This window comes from Vanessa tameamea, chromosome 2 (assembly GCF_037043105.1).
Source record: "Vanessa tameamea isolate UH-Manoa-2023 chromosome 2, ilVanTame1 primary haplotype, whole genome shotgun sequence".
Classification (NCBI taxonomy): domain Eukaryota; kingdom Metazoa; phylum Arthropoda; class Insecta; order Lepidoptera; family Nymphalidae; genus Vanessa; species Vanessa tameamea.
The window spans coordinates 13,559,412-13,579,289 of NC_087310.1; the positions used below are offsets into that span (position 1 = coordinate 13,559,412).

At 31.0% G+C, this 19,878-nt stretch overlaps 3 protein-coding genes across 7 annotated transcripts in view; 1 reads left to right on the forward strand and 2 right to left on the reverse strand.

The window, feature by feature from the left end:
* Nucleotides 1-4,438, forward strand: part of LOC113394071 (kinesin-like protein Klp10A) — a 51,670-nt gene extending 47,232 nt beyond the window's left edge. For all 5 annotated transcript variants that reach the window (XM_026631265.2, XM_026631266.2, XM_026631268.2 and 2 more), the window contains one exon: nt 226-4,438. In XM_026631265.2, the coding sequence (XP_026487050.1) occupies nt 226-368 (143 nt within the window). In that variant the 3' untranslated portion in view covers nt 369-4,438. The remainder of the gene's footprint in view (nt 1-225) is intronic.
* Nucleotides 4,439-4,753: 315 nt separating this feature from the next.
* Nucleotides 4,754-8,089, reverse strand: Fic (Fic domain-containing protein). The gene is made up of 3 exons (XM_026631272.2): nt 6,910-8,089; nt 6,470-6,667; nt 4,754-6,367 (listed from the first exon to the last, which is right to left on the reverse strand). The coding sequence occupies exons 1-3, from the start codon at nt 7,932-7,934 to the stop codon at nt 6,235-6,237; spliced, it is 1,356 nt and encodes a 451-aa protein (XP_026487057.1). The 5' UTR covers nt 7,935-8,089; the 3' UTR covers nt 4,754-6,234.
* Nucleotides 8,090-9,983: 1,894 nt separating this feature from the next.
* Nucleotides 9,984-19,878, reverse strand: part of LOC113394073 (transmembrane protein 205) — a 37,078-nt gene continuing 27,183 nt past the window's right edge. The window contains exons 3-5 of the mRNA XM_026631273.2: nt 14,825-14,988; nt 13,294-13,416; nt 9,984-12,282 (exon numbers count right to left, since the gene is read on the reverse strand). Coding sequence (XP_026487058.1) covers nt 12,121-12,282; nt 13,294-13,416; nt 14,825-14,988 — 449 coding nt within the window. The 3' untranslated portion in view covers nt 9,984-12,120. The remainder of the gene's footprint in view (nt 12,283-13,293; nt 13,417-14,824; nt 14,989-19,878) is intronic.

Genomic DNA, 19,878 nt, shown 5'->3' on the forward strand with positions numbered 1-19,878 from the left:
TTTGAATAAATTCTAAGGAGAAATATTTTTTTTTAAGACTAGATTAATTATATTTAGACTAGACTAGATGAAGAGATAACATGCTTGATAATACTATATAATACAAAAACAATTAGTTTAAACACATGCTCATGGAATGGTTGACCCAATAATATTTAACATGTTATTAAATGTCTATACGTAATACATACAAGGTATTAATCTGTAGATATGGTACACTTACAGCTTACGCAACGCAATGGGAGGAGCTCCTCAACGAGCAGCTCGCGGTGCTGGCGCAGTCGCGGGACCTCGTGGCGGAGTTCCGCGCCAAGATGCAGCAGGAGGAGCACATCTCGCGCCGCATACAGCCCTCGCGCCACCACTAGCGGGCGAGCTCGTGCGGCCGCGTGCGCGCGTGCGTGCGTGTGCGCGAGCGTGCGTAGTGTCGATGGATCGATCTTTGTATTTGTTTATTTGCCTTCGAGGTTGTAGATGAAACTGTAATGAGATAGTCTGGATACGGTTTCGTTTACGGCGATGATGAAACGGCTCCTCGATTGAACGTTGTATCCGAAGTTCCTAATTGTATATAGACCGTTTGTGTGCAACGGGTTGCACTGAATAAAAATATAGATATTTAATTGTTTGGTTATTTTCGATAAAGCTAAAGATTTTCCTTTTGAAGTTTATGCATCGACACTACGTACTGTGGCCTAGTTACACTGTCCATTACCGTAGCGCATATTTATTACTACAAGAATTTAAGGCTATGATCCTGTGAGTACAACTGCAAAAGTGTAACTAGCAGGATGCATTCGCGCGTTAAAGATAGCGATTGAAATTACGGCGGATTTAAACGAGTGAAATTTTCAGTACAGTATTGTAACTACATTTTTAAGACAGTGTCATAGCTGGCCTATCCAAGTTTCGCTTTGATATCAAAAAAATCATGACAGCGTTGTCGAATCAAAAATTACCACTTTTTGTAGAAAAAGCTTAGAATACTACGAGGTAACGAGGCCGTCAGCGTTATAAAACATAGACATAAATAGTGTTGTAAGCACAAAGGCCTGTCAAACATCACATGGCATTGAAGGTATGATGATAAATGCCTTAAATGAGCTAAAAACTAAACTTGTCTCTGAAGATGAGACTTTATAAGACTTGATTTCTGGCTTTGCAGCGATATCGATTTCAAATCGATTAATGATCTGTTTATTTTCATGTCTAGGACGACCCACTGGTGCGACTACATATTTAATTTAGACGTTTTTTTTTAACATTTAGTGACTTTTCGACTTGAATGCATTTAACTTCGCTAAAGGCCTACTTCTTTGTTTGTAGATATTTTATATCAAATACGAGTTAGGTGGTTAAATTGATGTGGTCACCTCGTTTATCCCGGTGTTAACATGTATAAATTTTTGGCATGACAAAATTATTTAAGGATTTCTAATAGGTATATGATTTAAATTGTATCAAATAAATGTATCAGTTTTTTCATAATAATATACAATATCATTCTATTTTAACTTTTTGCGTGATGACACCTGTCAATTTCAGAAACTATATGAAACAGATTATAAATATGTGCTGATCAGAGATTAAAAATTTATTTGAAATATTTTTTGACAGTAAAATTCTAAATACTCGTACTGTTGTGAGTTAGTTTTTAATATGTTGGTGTGAATAAAATTTGTAACCATTATAAACGGCTAATAATTATATGACGAATTGTATTTTACTGAATTTCATATGAAAATTCGTTTAACTTGATTCGTTAAGCCGGCGCCACACGTATTTTTTTGCAATAATTCGTCATTTTAATGCAAAGAATGTGTATCTACCGACATGTTACAGAAAGTTAAAATAATTACGGCGAATTTTTAAGGTCGTAAATAAATCTCTGACTAATAATATTGAAACTTTGTAAAAGACCGAACATAAAATATAATAGATTTTTTTCATAAAAGTTGATAATTTGAATGTCCGTAGGTTATTACCAAAATACATATTTTTTTACAACAATATAACCTTGTAATTTGTGCCCAGTTTTGAGATTATAGGATAATTTCTATGCCATTTGTGCCTGTTATTCACTGGCTTACACGTCTTTTTTCAATGATAATAGTAGTTAGTACAAAGTAATTGTTGTTATATAATGTATTTGTTGAATGAGTACCACTAATTAGAAAATCAATTTCCAGTTCATATGCATCAGGTGTCGTGTGGCGCCGGGACTAGTGTGGAAATGACGTTTCCTTTATTATTAAAATGTTATTCGTAAAGGACAAATGTCAACTACATAACTAGTATTACATAGCTAGTATAACATTTATTGAAAACATTCAATATCGTACTTTTATTTCATATCATAAAAAAATTAAGTTTAATGTTGAAAATCTAAGAGAACCGTTTAATATAACTAACTAATTACTAATTATACGAGAAACAAAAAAATCGTAAAATATATTTGCTATAAAATATTATGGATAGATTCAACTGCCAATGTAAATTAAAAAGACTAAAGCCACTTCAGACTATTGTTAGTAAATTGAAGATTATGTTCTATAATGTTATGTTGAGACATGGTGAGGTATACTGACATTTTATCTCTAGACATATTGTAAAGTAAACGTCTTCCAAGTGGTGAGATGAGTCTCGAGTTAAGTAGCGCTGATCCATAGAGCCTTCAAGCTGGCGACTGATATAAAATGTAATAATGTGACATTCGCGATGAGCGTGGCCGTTGCGAGCTCAGTGCACGCCTGCACCATTTTGATTAGTAGTGAAGATGACGATAATTTAGTTATTAGATAGAAATTCATAGCGATACCTTTACTAAGTGTTACGTAACACCGAGCGCGGGTGGAGCACGCTGGGCTCGCTGAGCTCGCTGAGCTCGCTGAGCACTTGGCTCGATTGATTGATTGATTTTACGAATGCTTACATTGTTATGTACATATAATGTATTACGTTCAAATGACAGGTCAGTCTCCTTTAAACAGATTAGTATTGAGTATACCATCGTGCCTGTTCCGTAAATGTACAAACTAAACGACTACCATAAAATATAGGAACATTGTATGTATAACTTTATTAAATATTTTAGAATTATAATATTTAATTGAATGTCTGAGCATTGGATAATATGTATTTTATATATTCTTCTGTTATTTGCATATAAGTATGTATCTTTATTGTTCATTTAATATTTCTATTATACTTTAAGAAACATTCCCTATCTGTATATAAATATAATTAATAGTCCAAGTTTGATTTCTTTCGGTTAGGACATAACATGTCTAGAAATAAAATGTCATTGTGCTGAGTTACAAATGACTGACACGTAACCGGTGAAATAAATTTCTATACACAGATACTCATGTTATGCAGGAACTCTTTGTGTAATTATTCATACTCATTTAAAAGCATCATCTCATAAAAATCGTAAAACATTATATTATAATTTAAAAATAGTAAATACACTTAAAAAGACTAATGATTATAGGTTTTTCAAGTCAATACTTATATTTTCGTTTTTTTTTTGTAATGCGACTTATTTATTATGTTGTGATAATAATTGTAAACATATTTGTACTTTGGATAGCGTTCTGTTGAATTTCTTAGCGCGTTTCTTAAATAAAAATTGCTTATAAAAGATTATTTGATTTTCTCGTTATCTGTCTAAATGTACATACATTAATAAAAAAAATCTTTACTATCTTAATAAATTATCGTTCTGATTTTGAAATGTCCATAAAATTAAATTTTGTGACATTTGGATAGATAATGAAAAAGTTTTTTTTTTAAATGTACTGGTGCTAGGCTACTAGATCATTCAATTGTGCCTCGACGGTCAAAATTCCTTTTATATTATCTGTTGACGTCAGTTCCTATGTTATGACTAAGGTACAGACAAAAAATCCTAGTATTTCTTTGAAAATCGTGTTCCTCGCTACTCAGAATATTATGATTAAAATTATCGTTCAATATTAAACATATTATAAAATAAATGTTATTGAATAATGCTGTACCGTCGAGGCGAAAACCTCTTACAAAGTTTATTAGATAGTGCTTATTAATAAATAATAATAAAAAAAAATCGGTACTCTGTATCAGAGTGACTGTGTACGCCGATGATAAACGTAATCTCTAATTAATCATACATAATTTTTAATTATAGTGTGATTAATCATTTATGTTATATTTTGTATTTATAGCGAGTTCTTTCAGACGTGACCGTTACCATCGGTTTCGTATGGAAGCGCTCTATACTGAGATTTGTAACTTGAGTTTAATTTGCCTTGCAATGAATTCGTTTTGTATAGAAGTGTTGCGTTAATTGAACAAGTGAGGGATGCGAGGTGCGACGTGCGGGTCGTGCTAGTTGAAATGCTTTATTATGATAAACCTATTTTAACATCGCACATTATAATAAATTAATCGAAATTGGGCTGAATGTTTTATTTCTCCTATATTTTAATTTGTATTTCAATCGAACAAGGGTAGGTAGCACACACATTAGATATTTTACCGCCAAACTTAGTATTGTGTTCCGATTTGAAGGGTGAGTAACACTATGTTGCAACCGAGAACACAGAAATACAAATAATTGCTGTTTATTACGTGCTATCTAACTCAGACTTCCTTGTATGAACAACTACCACTAGTATAGTGCTTATCAAGTCTTTCCTATAAATGTATTTTTTTTAATGATATTAATTTGAGTAGAAAATAAGAAAAGCAATAAAAATAAAACAAATATTACATAAAAGTGTTATATTCGAATAATTTACAGTTATGGATTTTGTACAAGAAAATAGGAACTAGAAAAAATAAATGTTTTGGAAGACACACAAGGTATTATATACATATATTTGATTAGAAATGTACATTATTTACTGATAAGGTTAAATTTTTATGAAATAAAAAAAGGAATATAACACTCATTAATAAACAAACATTCACTATTAATAATTTCTTACCTAAATAAATAACATGTTATCACAGAACATACTTGTAAAATAAATACATATTTACATGACAAGTTATGGTGCAAAGTAGAAAATTCTTTAAGAAATTGATCATTTCTGTATTTTTTATTTTCCCTTTTTTATACGGTTACAGAAAAGCTGTAGTTAATTATCAAAAAAAATCGAATTACCTAATCAATATTAAACAATCGTTATGTCATGCCGATTGCCGATGTCAGTGTCATGCGGAAACCAAATCGCGGTGAGTACAGCTTCTGGAGAATTGTTTGTACATCATGGTTCGTTATGATAATTAATAAATACTTTTTACAAAATGGTTCATGGTCCATAGTGTATAACTCTTTCTCTATAAAATTCACACATTGAAAGTAGTGGCAGCATGAAATGTATATAATGATACCTGCCTGCAGGTTACAAGTAAATGCACTTGAGATATTAACTAAAACAATAAAGATTGTTTTTGGATGCCATTATTTCAAATAATAATAAATAAACCCAAATTGCACTTTAAATATTAATTTTACTAATCCTCTAACGTAATTAAACAAAACTAAAAAAATTAAATAAAAAAAGGACGATATCTGGAAGTTAAAATATAAATACCAAATTTTTAATAGAAAAATATTTTCATTTGCTATATAATTTAGTAATTACTTATATAAAAGGAAGTTATTTTTTATATCTATAGTATTTTATGCTAGGAATCAAACAATATTATTTCAACTGAAATCTTTAAAAACATATTTACTAAATAATTGAGGTATATGCGAAATCTGAGTTTCCGTTATCGACACGCGATCAAATTATCGTTCTTGTAATTTAGCTTTGCCTGATTAATTTGTTTAATTTATTTCACTTAAAAATTATCGCAATAAAACATACATGATGTAGCTATGAGGCTGAGATAATAATACTGCCATGCCCATATGATTTGCTTAAATTCATAATAATTAAAAGCAAGCATGAATGAGAGTAAACTTTTTGAGATCTGACAAATGATTACTTGGTATCTATGAGTTTGATCATGGAACTATTGTTTACTAATTTAGTTATTAACTAAAGCAGTGCCGTTACAGTTATTTCATTATGAAAATCAGTTGGCTTACATAAATATGTTTTGAAACTTTGAATGATAAAATTAACTATCTTCAAAGGTTTAAATAGCAAAATAATTTTTAAAATTTTGGTATAAACTCTGGCTTTTTCGTATGGATTACATTGCCTGTTGATTTTCGGAGCTGTAATAGAGGTCAGATCAAAAGAGTTCTTCTTCAAAACCTTCTCCAGTGAGTATGTGCGGGTGTCCAATGGCTGGAATACTTGGGCTGTATTCACTGGTAGCCCACAGGTACAAGTTTAATGTGCGTTCTGTGCATTGCGCTATGAATCTGAAATGAGTATAAAAAGTAGTAATCATCTATACAAGCTAAGGGCTATGTCAAAATAAGAAAATTAAATGCACTTTTCAACACCATTTCTTTAAAACATACCTTACAAATGGTCTTACATCTCCTTCATTAGCGGTCTGTAAATATTGATAGTAGAGATGTCTGTGTTGTTTTGTTATGATCACAGGTGGGTATCCAGCCTGCATCAGTAGCAAGTTCATTAGCAAACGGGAAGTACGCCCATTTCCATCGATAAATGGATGGATATAGACTAGTTTATAGTGTGCGAGAGCAGCATATCTGAAAATTAAAAATAATTTACATAATTTTTGATTTTGTGATAATAACTATTATTTAAAAAACATATTTTACAAATTGTCTATTTATAATATATATTGTATTAAATAATAAATTATACTAATAAATATATATTTTATCCAAATCTATCTTGTTTTATGTCATGTATCATTTTCAGGATGTCTATTATCTTTACTTATTACATATTTAAAAATATATATATACAAATAGAGTAATATATCTACCTTACAGGGTGCAACTCTAATGCATCTTCAGAGTTCAACCATTCTAGAAATTGGGTCATAAGCTTTTGAATCTCTGAAGGTCCAGGTGGAATGTGACCCCCAACATACACTTGGGTCCGTCTGAAGTGCCCTCCTTCCACTGGATCTACATGCCCTAAAACTCTTTTATGGATTTCTAATATATCACCCATTGTTATGTCTCTTAGTCGATATAGTAAAGTGGTGTTAATATATTTCATAGCTGCGTCTAAGCCTAAGATTTCATTATGTTCAGCTATACTCTTGCCTGCTACTGCCATCCTAGTCTCTAGAATGCTACGAGTTTGTTGTAAAGTCATTGTGTTCCCCTCTATAGCAACAGTATGATAAATATGTTGGAAATAAGCTTCTTTCTTTGCTCTGCATAGTGCAGCATTATTTTCAGGTATAGAGAGTAGTGTATCTCGTTTCTCGTCTATTTTTCGTAACATTTCTCTGTCCAAATTTTCAACTATGCTAGCTGTGCGTTGTCTATTCACCATTGCTCCAGTGTGATCTGGATAATTAGTTAAAGCTAAGGTATATAACTGATCTGCTTTAACAATATCTTTTTTGGTTTCCTCTAAAAACTCTCCGTAATGATTTAATATATCTGCATGTTTTGGAGATAGTGCGAATGCGTGTTGGAACAGTTTCATAGCTTTATCAGCCTTACCATTTTTTTTCATCTCTAGCGCAGCGTTTAAAGATACTACAGCTTCCGCGTCACGAGCCTTATCAGGTTTCTTCGTCTCTGATGGAAATTCCTCGACGAACGGCTCGAGATAATTTCCATATAAACCAGCTGGTATGGGCGAAAACGGCTTTGCCAATCTAACATCGTGACTGAGTAGCTTGTGTAAAGAAATTAACACACCAAAAGTACAAATAACACTTGATAAAATTAACACGGTTTTACACTTATCTATAATCATATTTATTTGGAAGTGCTTTTTGGATTCGAACGACATTGCTTCGGTACGCTTCGATCTATCTAAAAACAGCATGATTACTGATATGAATGAAACCTAAGCTTATTGATGTTATCGCGAAGTTAGTCACTGTAAATAATTTAGATTTCATCGTAAATTGCAATATTATTTCCAAACACAAATAAAAGAAACACACGTAAGGCCATAGTTTTGACAGCTTTAAAGTGACATTTGACATTGACGTTTAGATTTAAAATTAAATCACACATTTTTAGTGTTGTTTTATTTTTATCGGTTCTTTATTAAGTAATTAGAAAATATTCGGAATTATATTTTTATAGGTATTTTGATTTTGTACACACATATCTATCTGGGGCGCACAGGCTGAACTGTCTTAATACATAGCATTATGAACTATACCTCTCAATATCTTAAATACATAGATTATAAGCACTAACTCTCCAAGGATAAGGCCTTAGCTCATTGTAACCTACCATGCCTAGGACAAACAATGTTGGGTACATCAAAGGGTAGTCAAGAAATACCCCATACTGCTTCATATACAAGAATCTAGTAAATTTATTTTGGACTCGCTCCAACATTATACTATATTTGGCTTCATGTGGGGCCCAAATGACTGCATTACATTCTAAGTGGCTCCTAACCAACGCATTATACAAGGCGATTACAGCACTCAAATTTGTGAAACCACGAACTGTACGTAGCATGAACGCTAAATTTCTATATGCTTTTTTGCAGCTTATTATTATGTGATTACGAAACGTTAGCTCAGTGCTAAAATTAACGCCCAAATCCCTAACCTCTGAAACTCTCAATATCTGCACACCGTCAATAATGTAGTCGTGAAGAATTAAAGAAAGAACATGTGCCCGAGAAAAAGTGATCACCGCACATTTTTGTGTATAAAATTGCAACCGATTTTCTTTACTCCATTTTACTACACTATCTATATCTCTTTGCAGCCACTCACAGTCACTGAGTTGATTTATTGTGAGAGATAACTTAAGATCGTCCGCAAACAGCAAACATTTCGCCCTCTTTACTACGTTTGGTAGATCATTGATCATTAAAACAAACTGCAAAGGTCCCAGATTGCTTCCCTGATTTACACCAGATCTTGTAAAATGTGGTTCGGACTTATATCCCCTGTATTCCACATATTGCTGTCTGTCTTTCATATAACTGGCAAAAAATGTAAGTAAAGATGGGGTGAACCCAACTGATGCTTTTTGAGTTGTACGTCGTTATCTACTAAATCAAACGCTAATATATATATATATATATATATATAATTATCTATCTATCTATAGCCTGTTCCAATCTTGGGAGAACAAAAGATAGACAACATATGACATAAAATTGATGCGATTGATATCTATGATATTGATATTGTTGAAATAAACAAATTAAAGTGAATATAAGTATTTTAGTGGAATAGTATTGTATAAGTGTTAAATATAGCAGAGTTATTTGCAAATCGCATATAATACGTACCTAAACCTAGTTTGTTTATCTTTTCTTTTGTGTATTTCTTCTTAGCTATACATTTTCTTGTAGAATGGAGGCTGTGGCCAGAATCACTTAATATCATTAAAGGTTAAATTCGTTTTTATGAAACATTGGCGTATTAGTATACATTATTAATATTTTGTTATGTTATGTAAATTGTATGTGTGTATGTATGTTATGTAAATTCTTGCCACCATTCTATGCGATCATGATTGTTAAAGTAGGTAGTTATTTTATTTCTATATACTTAAGGCTTTAATGTAAATAAATAATTTTAAAATATCAAAACCTTTATTTACTATATTCAGCATATTATTGAAATGCATCCTTTAATTCGTCTGCTGTACCTTCACGTCAAAATTCATCAAGTAACAGACAGAAATGTTCATTCGAATAACATATTATGCATCAGTAATTTTTGAATTGAGGACTTGCTTAATATAGATTGTAATTATTTTAATGCATGGCGATTTTAAAGGTGATTTACCTCACAGGATTGGATTACCAGGAAAAACGGGTTTCGTTATACGAGACATTTTTTAATGAGGCAACTGACAGGCGAAATATTATCACCCGCGAAATAAACGACGCGGCTCTCAATCGTATCAGTTTATTCAATGTTTTAATACTTTTCACATTCTCTCGAATAAATAACAAAATCTTACATGTTAACATTCAGATCATCATTAAAATATATTCTTTAACGCTCTAATATTAAATTATAATATAAAACTAACCTAATATTAATATTTTTTTATATTCTGCTTACCCCAGCCGTATGGGCTTAAGCTGCTTGATCGCTTTTACTAGAGCGCGATCACAGAATTTAAGTGTCGGTTTCATTAGCACGTACAAGTACAATAATACTGCGATTTAACGATCACTCTCCGTTTATTGCTGACTAGATCTTACACAAAGTAAGCACTTGTCTATCTCGCATAACTCTTTGTTAACGCAAATTGAATTAGTTTAGAGTATCCATTATTAATTCCTCGAATGAAACCGCGACTGAACTAGAGATTGGGCCACAAAATAGCAATAAAGATGTTGCTGACCTCGCCAATGCTGCTTTCAGCCTTTTTACGATTATTGCTCACCAAATGGAGATACGATACAAGACTTACCATTACGTTAAACACTAAACTTTATGGCAGTATTGTAGATATTTAGAAAGCAGTCAATTCGAGATGATCTTAATCAAGCAGCTTAGAGATGGGCTGGCTGCGGTGGCTGATAACTACCACTCATTGTCGATTTTTTATTTGTCAATAGGTTATTTTTTAGATATATTAATTATTTGTGACCACAAAATAACAGAAAATATTACTTTTCGATAAAAAGTCTGCAGTGTGTGGTAGTTCTAACACATTTAAACCCTTTCCCTGTCCTGCGTATCACATATTATGATTCATGCTTATTGTTTAACTTTTGTGTCGGCTATTGAACAGGGAACATTTTATGTGACGATTACATTAATAGTGGCAAGAATACATACGCCAATTTCCTACATCAAAGTTGGCTACACTCTTAATAATACACAAACAAAACATTGCTCACAATTTGATATATTTGCACTAATTGCTAACGAAAATAACATACACATGGATGAATAGAGGTGATGTATGAAATTTTCTTATATTCGTTTACATTAATAATAATATTTAAAATTTATTGATCTTTATAAAGAACAACACTATATATTTACGGTTATATAAATCAAAGCCATGTGTATTATTTATTATATAACTTACTAAATGTTTTAAATATTTCATACAATTTAGAACATCACTCCCGTTTTTCAAGAAAACAATTCGTGCGACCAGCGCCTCACATACCTTTTATTTTTCGTTTGGCTAATAAACTATTATTAACATAAACTTTCTAAATAACAGACCTCACAGCCTGACATGGAACTAAGTAATGATAATTGCTTAATGAAATAAACCCTTAAACGATCTCAATTTAAAAAAAAAACAACTTTTATTTTTTAATTCGTTGGCTCTATAAACTTTGCAGTGAAACTATATCTTAATAAGTACTAAGATAAAATTTTAGTGCTTTATATAATTAGATGATTCCATGTTCAAAATAAATTAAATGATTGGTCGATAATTTAGTAAAAGTATTTTTTTACTAATGACGAGAAAGTCTAAGTGGCCAATATTATTTAGATGTGGTACAATTTGGAATAAATATTGAATAAGAATTTTTGAATAAAATGAGTATGTCAAGATCTAATGGTATGATTTTGCTTAATTTATATTTATACTTCATCTTGTGCGGTGAAGGAAAACATCGTGAACCTGCATGTTTTTAAATTTAGAACACCTTTGAACAATACTGCTCTAGACTGAAATAAAAAATAGAGGAGGCAATCCCCAGCTATGACATGTGCGTATTCAATATTTAAATTAAAATAACAATTATATATTTAAGTCATTGATTAATTGGGTACAGAAAAAAAGTAGATTAAGGCACACAGTCATATGATTCGTGACTTTTCGCTAAAAGAGTGAAATGAGACTTATGTTAATTCTTATTTTCATATTTTAATGATGACATGAAGCATTGAAGTCAGTAAAATTTAAAGCTTATTCATACTGCTAGCATCAGACAAACCGAAGTAGTGACTGGGGTATCTATTTTCTTCATACAAATACTTGTTATATCGAGACTGCCTCGAATAATGTGGGCTAGTCCTTACAATCCCTGTAGTTCTTTAAACTCGTATTTAATGGCACATAGAGTCCACCAAGATCATGGTGGAGTAGAATGAACAGCCGAGGGTGATCATGGTGCCCATGGCGATGGATGAGTGGTAGGCACGGAAGGTTTTCAGCACTCGCAAGTAACGAGGACAGTGAGCCAGCTCGCCGAGAACAAGGCGACCAATCTGAAAAAAAAACAAATATTAAAAAAAATAGTTCTAGTTTTTGATGACGTAGTTAATGGTGCATAATAGATGACCTCCGTGGTCGAGTTGTGTGTACACCGGTTTTCATGGGTACGCCGCTTCGAGGTCCCGGGTTCGATTCCCGGCCGAGTCGGTGTAGAAAAAGTTCATTAGTTTTCTATGTTGTCTTGGGTCTGGGTGTATGTGGTACCGTCGTTACTTCTGATTTTCCATAACACAAGTGCTTTAGCTACTTACATTGGGATCAGAGTAATGTATGTGATGTTGTCCAATATTTATTTATTTATTATTTATAATACCAAGTTTATCAAAAAGAAAACACCAAACAAATTCCATTCCACGTACAAGCGTACTAATAAATGAAGTTAGACAAAAGCTGTGAGAATACTAATATATTGGCTTTGTCTTTGTCTTATAAATAATTCTCTATATAGACCAGATCTCTCTTATATACATACATAGTGGCAAAAACCATAGGATTTACTGACATATTCGTTTCTGAAAAACCCTATTGAACATTTGCTATTTTTAACCGACTTCAAAAAAGGAGGTTATTACACTTAAGCTAAAAAAAGTAATGACTTGTTTAATCTTACAGAGATATATTTAGATTTATTTGATTGACGGACGACTTTAGGACGAGCTAAGATGAGTATCTACAAACGGAAATTCGAATCTTTTGAGTTGCCATTATCCGTTTGTGACAATATAACAGTTTTTGGAATAACATTTCATTATGAACAAAAAATATAAAGAAATCTTGAGAATTGTGTTTCAGGTAGTGAACATTAAAGAAATACGAATAAGTACTTATATTTAGAGGTAAAAGCATTTTTATTTGTCACCTTACGATTAACAAAATTTCCCTTGGTTCTTACGATACTCACGGGTTAATATGGGCATTATTCTACTTGGCCAAAAACCATACGGCAAAAATTATGCCCCATTATGTTAAATCTTTTTTAAATTTGTTTCCATTTAAGTACTTACTTCCTGTCCGCCCCCTGCGGCTTCCTCCATCTGTGTCTTAACGTGCTTGGCTCGTAACATCGGCCTCACGAGCCACAAGCGGACGTACGCCTCTATACTGAATACGACTAACAGAAGTGCTAGCTGCAACAATGATATTTTAAAATTAGAACATATATTTTTCAAATTAAAATTGAAAAACCATAACATAATGTTTTTTTTTTAAATTATACTATAATCGACTTTTGTACCAAATTTCATTTCGATTCGACCTGTTACTCGAGTGAGTTATAAATATCGAAAAAAAAACTTGCTTTATCGTTTATAATAAGTATTATACGTAAGAAGGTACGTAGTATGATTGATTAATTATCGCTAAAATAAAAAAATTAAAAGCCTTTTTTCATTTGTATGATAAAAAAACATAGTGTGGAGACGGCGCGGCGCACGTTGAAACATAGCCTTGACTGCGAGCAAAATAATTGTGAAAGAAAACTTTTTATTTTAAATAAAATGCAGTAGAAAATCAGAAAAATATAAATATTGTGATTTAAAAATACTAATCACAGACAATGAGATTTAGACATAGACAATTTTACAGCTTTTTTACTAATTGTTACATTTTCATCACAAATATATTGAGTACTGGTATATTTACAGATATCTTTTGTTATCTTTTTTTAGATTCATTGAACCTTGTGAGGCATCTATCACTCATTCTCATATGCGATACCGTCAATCACGATAAAAATATATACATATTCTTTTATTTGGAACAAAAAATTGAAATATAATTTTAGTAATTACATTATTATACTGGATACTATTAGACGTTTCTAATTCTATTAAAATCTTGTTATTATATTAAAGTATTCATTCGAAATTAGTGTCAAGGTTAGGTATTAGTGATGTGAAATGCAATTATAGATTGCACTATGTCTATACAAAAATTACAACATCCATTCATTAATCAAAAGTTATAAAGGACGCGTAATGTTCATTATCGATAGACTTTAATATAATACAAAATTAATATATGTTAAGACATATTAGAATAATAAGGCTTTAAGGTTTATATATCTATGTATATAAATTTTTTAAATATTTTTATTTTAGTTATATCTTAAAGTTCATTTGTTTTCAGTATTGGTTTCGGATCAATTAAATTAACCGAAACTTCAGTATTGCATACTGTATAAAACCTTTAATCCGGCAAAATTATTAAGGTCAATAAGATTAACTCAAGTGAAAATGCCAAGGTAATAAGTTGGCGTCACATTTGGTCGAAAAAAAAAACAAGTGCAGGTAGCTGTCGTAGGACTTTTAGTCGTAATGTTTTCAAGCTATTTTCATTATTGTTTCTTATTAAAATCCTGAATTACTGTAATTAAACGAATTTTCTGGTTCAAGAAATTCAGTTGAAAAAAAGTTGTTTAAATATTTTATATGTAAAAAATATCACTTATCTTACTAAAGACTCCGAAAAAATAAATGTAAGTCTCAATTTTTTAAAAGCTTCCTACACTTAAGAAGTGGATTTTTCAATACTTACTTGTACCCAGGAAGTGTTTTCAAAGTGGGTTATGCATTGCGTCCGGAAGTACGCGAGCACAGCTAGCAAACTCATTAGCGAGTTGAACGCGTAGTACACTGGAAACAGAACAGTCTGGACGCGGCCGAATTCGTGGCGAGGAAGGGCAAAGTACAGAACGATTCCTGGAAAGAAAGAGATAGATATATTTTTACAATTACAACTTTAATTATTTAAATAAATTAGCTATGGTGACTAGTTTCTTGATATAAACTTGTAGTTAAAAGTAAAGTAATTGCCCCACTTATGGTCATTGCCTTCTTTTCTCTTAAGGGAAAAGGGAAATATTGGGGCTTTTTACAATACCCTCTTCTAGGATGGTGGTTGGGAGATTGTATTTTTTTTTGGTTTTAGATAATTTCATAGAATAATGCTGAAAATTCTATTATATAGATTTATCAAATTGTTGCCTAAATTATTGTCACCATTGAATTCATATTTTAGTTACTCTAACATAGGGTATATGGCGTACTGTCAGGTATGTAATATTACTAGAACTAGATCAAATACAATGACATTTAAACGTAGACAACTTTACTATTTTTTTATTAATACCTATGACATATTCCAAATATTTAAATTTGTAATTTTTTTAAACGAATTCAATTTCGTCACCGGAAGCTATAAATTAATAAATTAAATAAAGTTTTCAAAATATAGGTACAACTGATTTATTTGAACTATACTTTGTCATTTTAAATTAACTTCGATATTCGATTGATGATACAATATCACTCGTAAAGTACCAGATTATTAAAATATATAAATATATCAATGTTTTTAAGAGACCAATACTGTATCAATATGTATAAGGTTTTCAAATAAAAAGGTGCGAATGTTTTGACAATTGCCGTAAGTCTACCTTAGTGATTCACTACCGGTTGCTATGGCCTTGACTTGTAGGGGTCATTTGTACATCTCTTGTTTTAACTTATAACTGCTTTGTAAGGATTCGGCAAGAAGATAAATAAAACCTAGTGCTTTATATACAGGGTGACTGGTGAATTACTATCAATATTTAAGAAGAATACTTCCTACATGGTACTTGCTGCTTACTACTGGTATATACACAGTGTTACCTAAATGATAAGTGTTAGTATTAAACACGATAAGGTCACGAGTAAGGACAGAATACAAAGTAAGGGCAGCGTTGCCGGGTGTGGATGACAAATTAAAATTATATATATAATTTTATTTTAATATTCAATTTCAGTAACAGTTTCGTTGACCAAATGGGAAATCACGTATAAAACTATAATTTTTATCAAGGCACTTATAATTTTACAATGAAAAATGTGAATACTGATGTTTCCTCGATATTTTGTACAAAAAATTAAACCAATATCTAATCTATCTTTGTATGATAAACAAAAACTTTCATACGATTTTGTTTTGGTAAGGTCATATCAATATAAGTTGTCCAGGAAGTACATTAGTTTATCACTCGTTTGATATCACAGGAGCAAATTGCCTAATGGGGTTCTAACGGCGAAGGAAGTTTGTTAATGATAAAATAAGTCTGTTATTTGTTTACAAACAACAGGAAAAACTGTATAAAAATATAATATATTATTATAGTTAGTTTATATCGAAACTGCAAACCCAATAACACTAGTAGGTAACTTAATCAAAATAAAACTACCTATTTAGTTAGTAATGTAAATATTATATAATGTGAAGCAGATATAATATATCATATGTGAAAATCATTTATTTGCCAATTTATTTATTTACAACTAGCAACATTTTTGTTAATAATTCTTATGTAAAGAAATTTCCATTTGTTAAAGTTTTAATTACAAATAAAAATAAAAAAACAAAATAAGCAAAAGTATTAACTTGATATAACATAAGTGCTAAACTTACTTCAAAGCTATATGCTATATTCTATGTCTAATTAACAAATTTATTAAAAAACGCATGATTTAAATCAAGATTTGTCTGGAATGTATAAATGTTTGCATAAAAAAAATCCAACATTGATTTTTGGTTATGTTTTACATTTTTATATTGTTGAGGAAAAATTAATAATTTAAGATGTTAAAGGAAAATTATACCAAAACACGTAACAATCTTTGTTACGTTTTGATACTTTATATCATATACCTACATGCCATATTTAAAAAATCATATTCAAAATTCTTTATGACACTCGTCTCTAGTCTTTTAATCTTACAGTATTGGCGTGTCCTTAAATCTAAATAAATGTATAATTTGTATAATTTCAAAATAATCGTGTATATTTGAAGTAGAAGTATGCTCCGTGAACAGTAAAGTCATATTCAATTAAATTTTCACTGCCGACATAAAAATACATTGTTTGACGCTTATGTTTTTATTTTACGTCATATTCAGTTGATGTCGTCACTGTATAATGAATTATTGCGATGTAAAGAATGCGTATACTACTTAGATTCAAGTCGGATCACTTTGTATCTTACTCGTGAAATGTTGATAACTTACGGTGATACCGTTGAGTATTTTGATGCTCGTATCCTTAAAATGTTGTAATTATTATATTATATAAATGTCGCATACGACTTTCTGACTTTTCACGATCAAGTTTCGAGTTTATTCATAAAATATAGCTCTACAGTTACTTAGTTCTAGATATATTAATATACGTGTAAATGCCAGGGCCGGATCTACCGTATGGCTTTTTGGGTTTCAGCATAAGGCTGTATGGATTCCACCTAAGTCAAGTCAAACACAAAAATAGACGATAATGCGAAATATTCCATAATTTTATTAAATTAAACAGATCGTATGGTTTGCGAATCCTGCAATTAACCAACCACATTCAATTAATTTAATTCAAGTCTATGTTCAGGTGTGTCTCAAGTGGGGCCCCTAAGTAGTATTAGCACAGGGCCCCCTAAACTCAAGTCTGGCCCTGGTAAATGCTTAACTTTTATCGTACCGTAATTATAGGTATTTGAAATATTTAAAATTCCTTTTATATTCTTGTAAAATTAACGTGACATCATTTGCTTTACGGACACATGTGCATGTCGGTAATTGTTTTAAATTAAGACCTTGTTATGGGAATTTAATTTTAAGTATTTCAAAGAACGGATATTTAAACTGTCAGTGATCTTATGCGTACAGATATTATGTCCTTTATTTATAAAGCAATAAGAACGAACTGTTTATTTGCAATTACGATAATTTTGCAACAATTACATCACATTATATTTTGGCAACGTTTAAACTGCATCATACTTAAATAATTAGGGTTCTTTTTTTGTGATATATTTTCAAATTATTTGCACGAATGTTTTGTACGAAGAATACTAATTTGATTACCTTATAAATTGCGCGATTTTATTAGTTATCTGTGGCAATATGTTAAATTAACAAATGTGCTGTTGATGGATGAAGGTCAATCAATAAATCATAGTAGCAGTAGCTTTGTTAAGTCAAAAGAGCATAGAGTACATTTCGCTAAGTCTCGTACGAAATTAGTCATAGTGGTGGTAATAAATAAGAGCTGGTAAGTGGTCTACTGCACGGCAAAGGTCGCATCTTCTCTTAAGGAGAAGATTTTGAGTTTATTCCAGAGATTTCCTCTTCTCGTACAACAGCTTAGATAAATTGTAAATTCTAATGTATATGAAGACTCCGTAGTGTTAATCCGAAGATCACGTTATATCCTTGTTTAAGATTCATTAGGTTATTATATCTAATGAGTCATTTTGGCGTATATATACAAATACATAACTACTAACAAACCCAAAAAAATCAAGAATCGATTATCCATTTCTAAAGATAAAATAAAGTATTGGTCTATAAATATTTTGTCTGTATTTGTAAATATTATGAATCAACCTTACTCTCAAAGACGCTTTACATTAGGAGACCGGAAACATGTAATTGGTAGCTCGGCGCCAATAAGGAGTGAATGAAAAATTTTAGTCGGTCTATGTACAGTCAGCATTTAAAATATATTTATTTTCATAAAGATTTTTTAAATTTTAAGAAAATTATAATAGTAGTTTTCATAGTCACTTTATTATGTGACTCCGTATGATAATATGATGAAAGAATTATTCTCTTCCAAATATATAAGTTAGATTATCTTTTGTATAATTGAAGTTACTTATAAATATTTCATAAAATTTATGTAAAATTATCTTAACGAGAATTTTTGTATATTTTTGGTACTTTAAAGTGGCTTTTCTTGTAAACTGTACGATAGTCGGGTGTTGAAACGTTTAAGGAGAAGTAGCGACAAAGTCGTATAGCGACCGACATACTATAAACTATATAAGGAAAGTAAATTCAGAAAATATCGTAGCTTACCGTAATAACTCACGATATTCCAGAAATAAATGGTTCTATAAGTCCTGATTCTTTTTCAAATCGTAAAAACCGGCAGACTCTTGTCATGTCGATGTTGTGTAATATTTACAATCTTTAGACTTTAAATTAAGATTGCGAAGAGAAAATAAGATTAAACAATCTAACTAGGAAGAATTATAGTGCACAAATTTATGCGTGAAAACGGGTGCACTCTCTATTCTCTGGCCTTTAGTGTAGGCGTAGGGCCCAAGGATTTACGGGTATTCCGAGGCATGAGGTTTTCCGAGAAATTATTCCACAAAAAAAAGCAATAACTCTTTACTCGTTTGCGTCCTTATATCTAATCACCAAAATAACAAGTTCTTATTGAGTGTTATTTAGTTTATTCGCTTAATTCTTAGTAAAATAACTCGACCATGAGTCGTATCGTTTCAGTGACTGAAAGATCTGTCTGATACTACACAAAGAGTCCATTGACATTGCTTATGTTAAGATACTTAAATGGAAATATAATATAATATAAGTTTTTTATTTGAATTATAAACATGTGCTCATGATACGATTGCCTTTCGAAAAAATATGCACAATACGTTTTTTATTGTCTTCATTCGTATGAAATTAACGAAGTTGATGTTATGTTCATGTTAACAAAGAGAAATGAAGATCATTTAAATTTTTAACTTACGTATTCTATATTAATATAATAAGAGTTT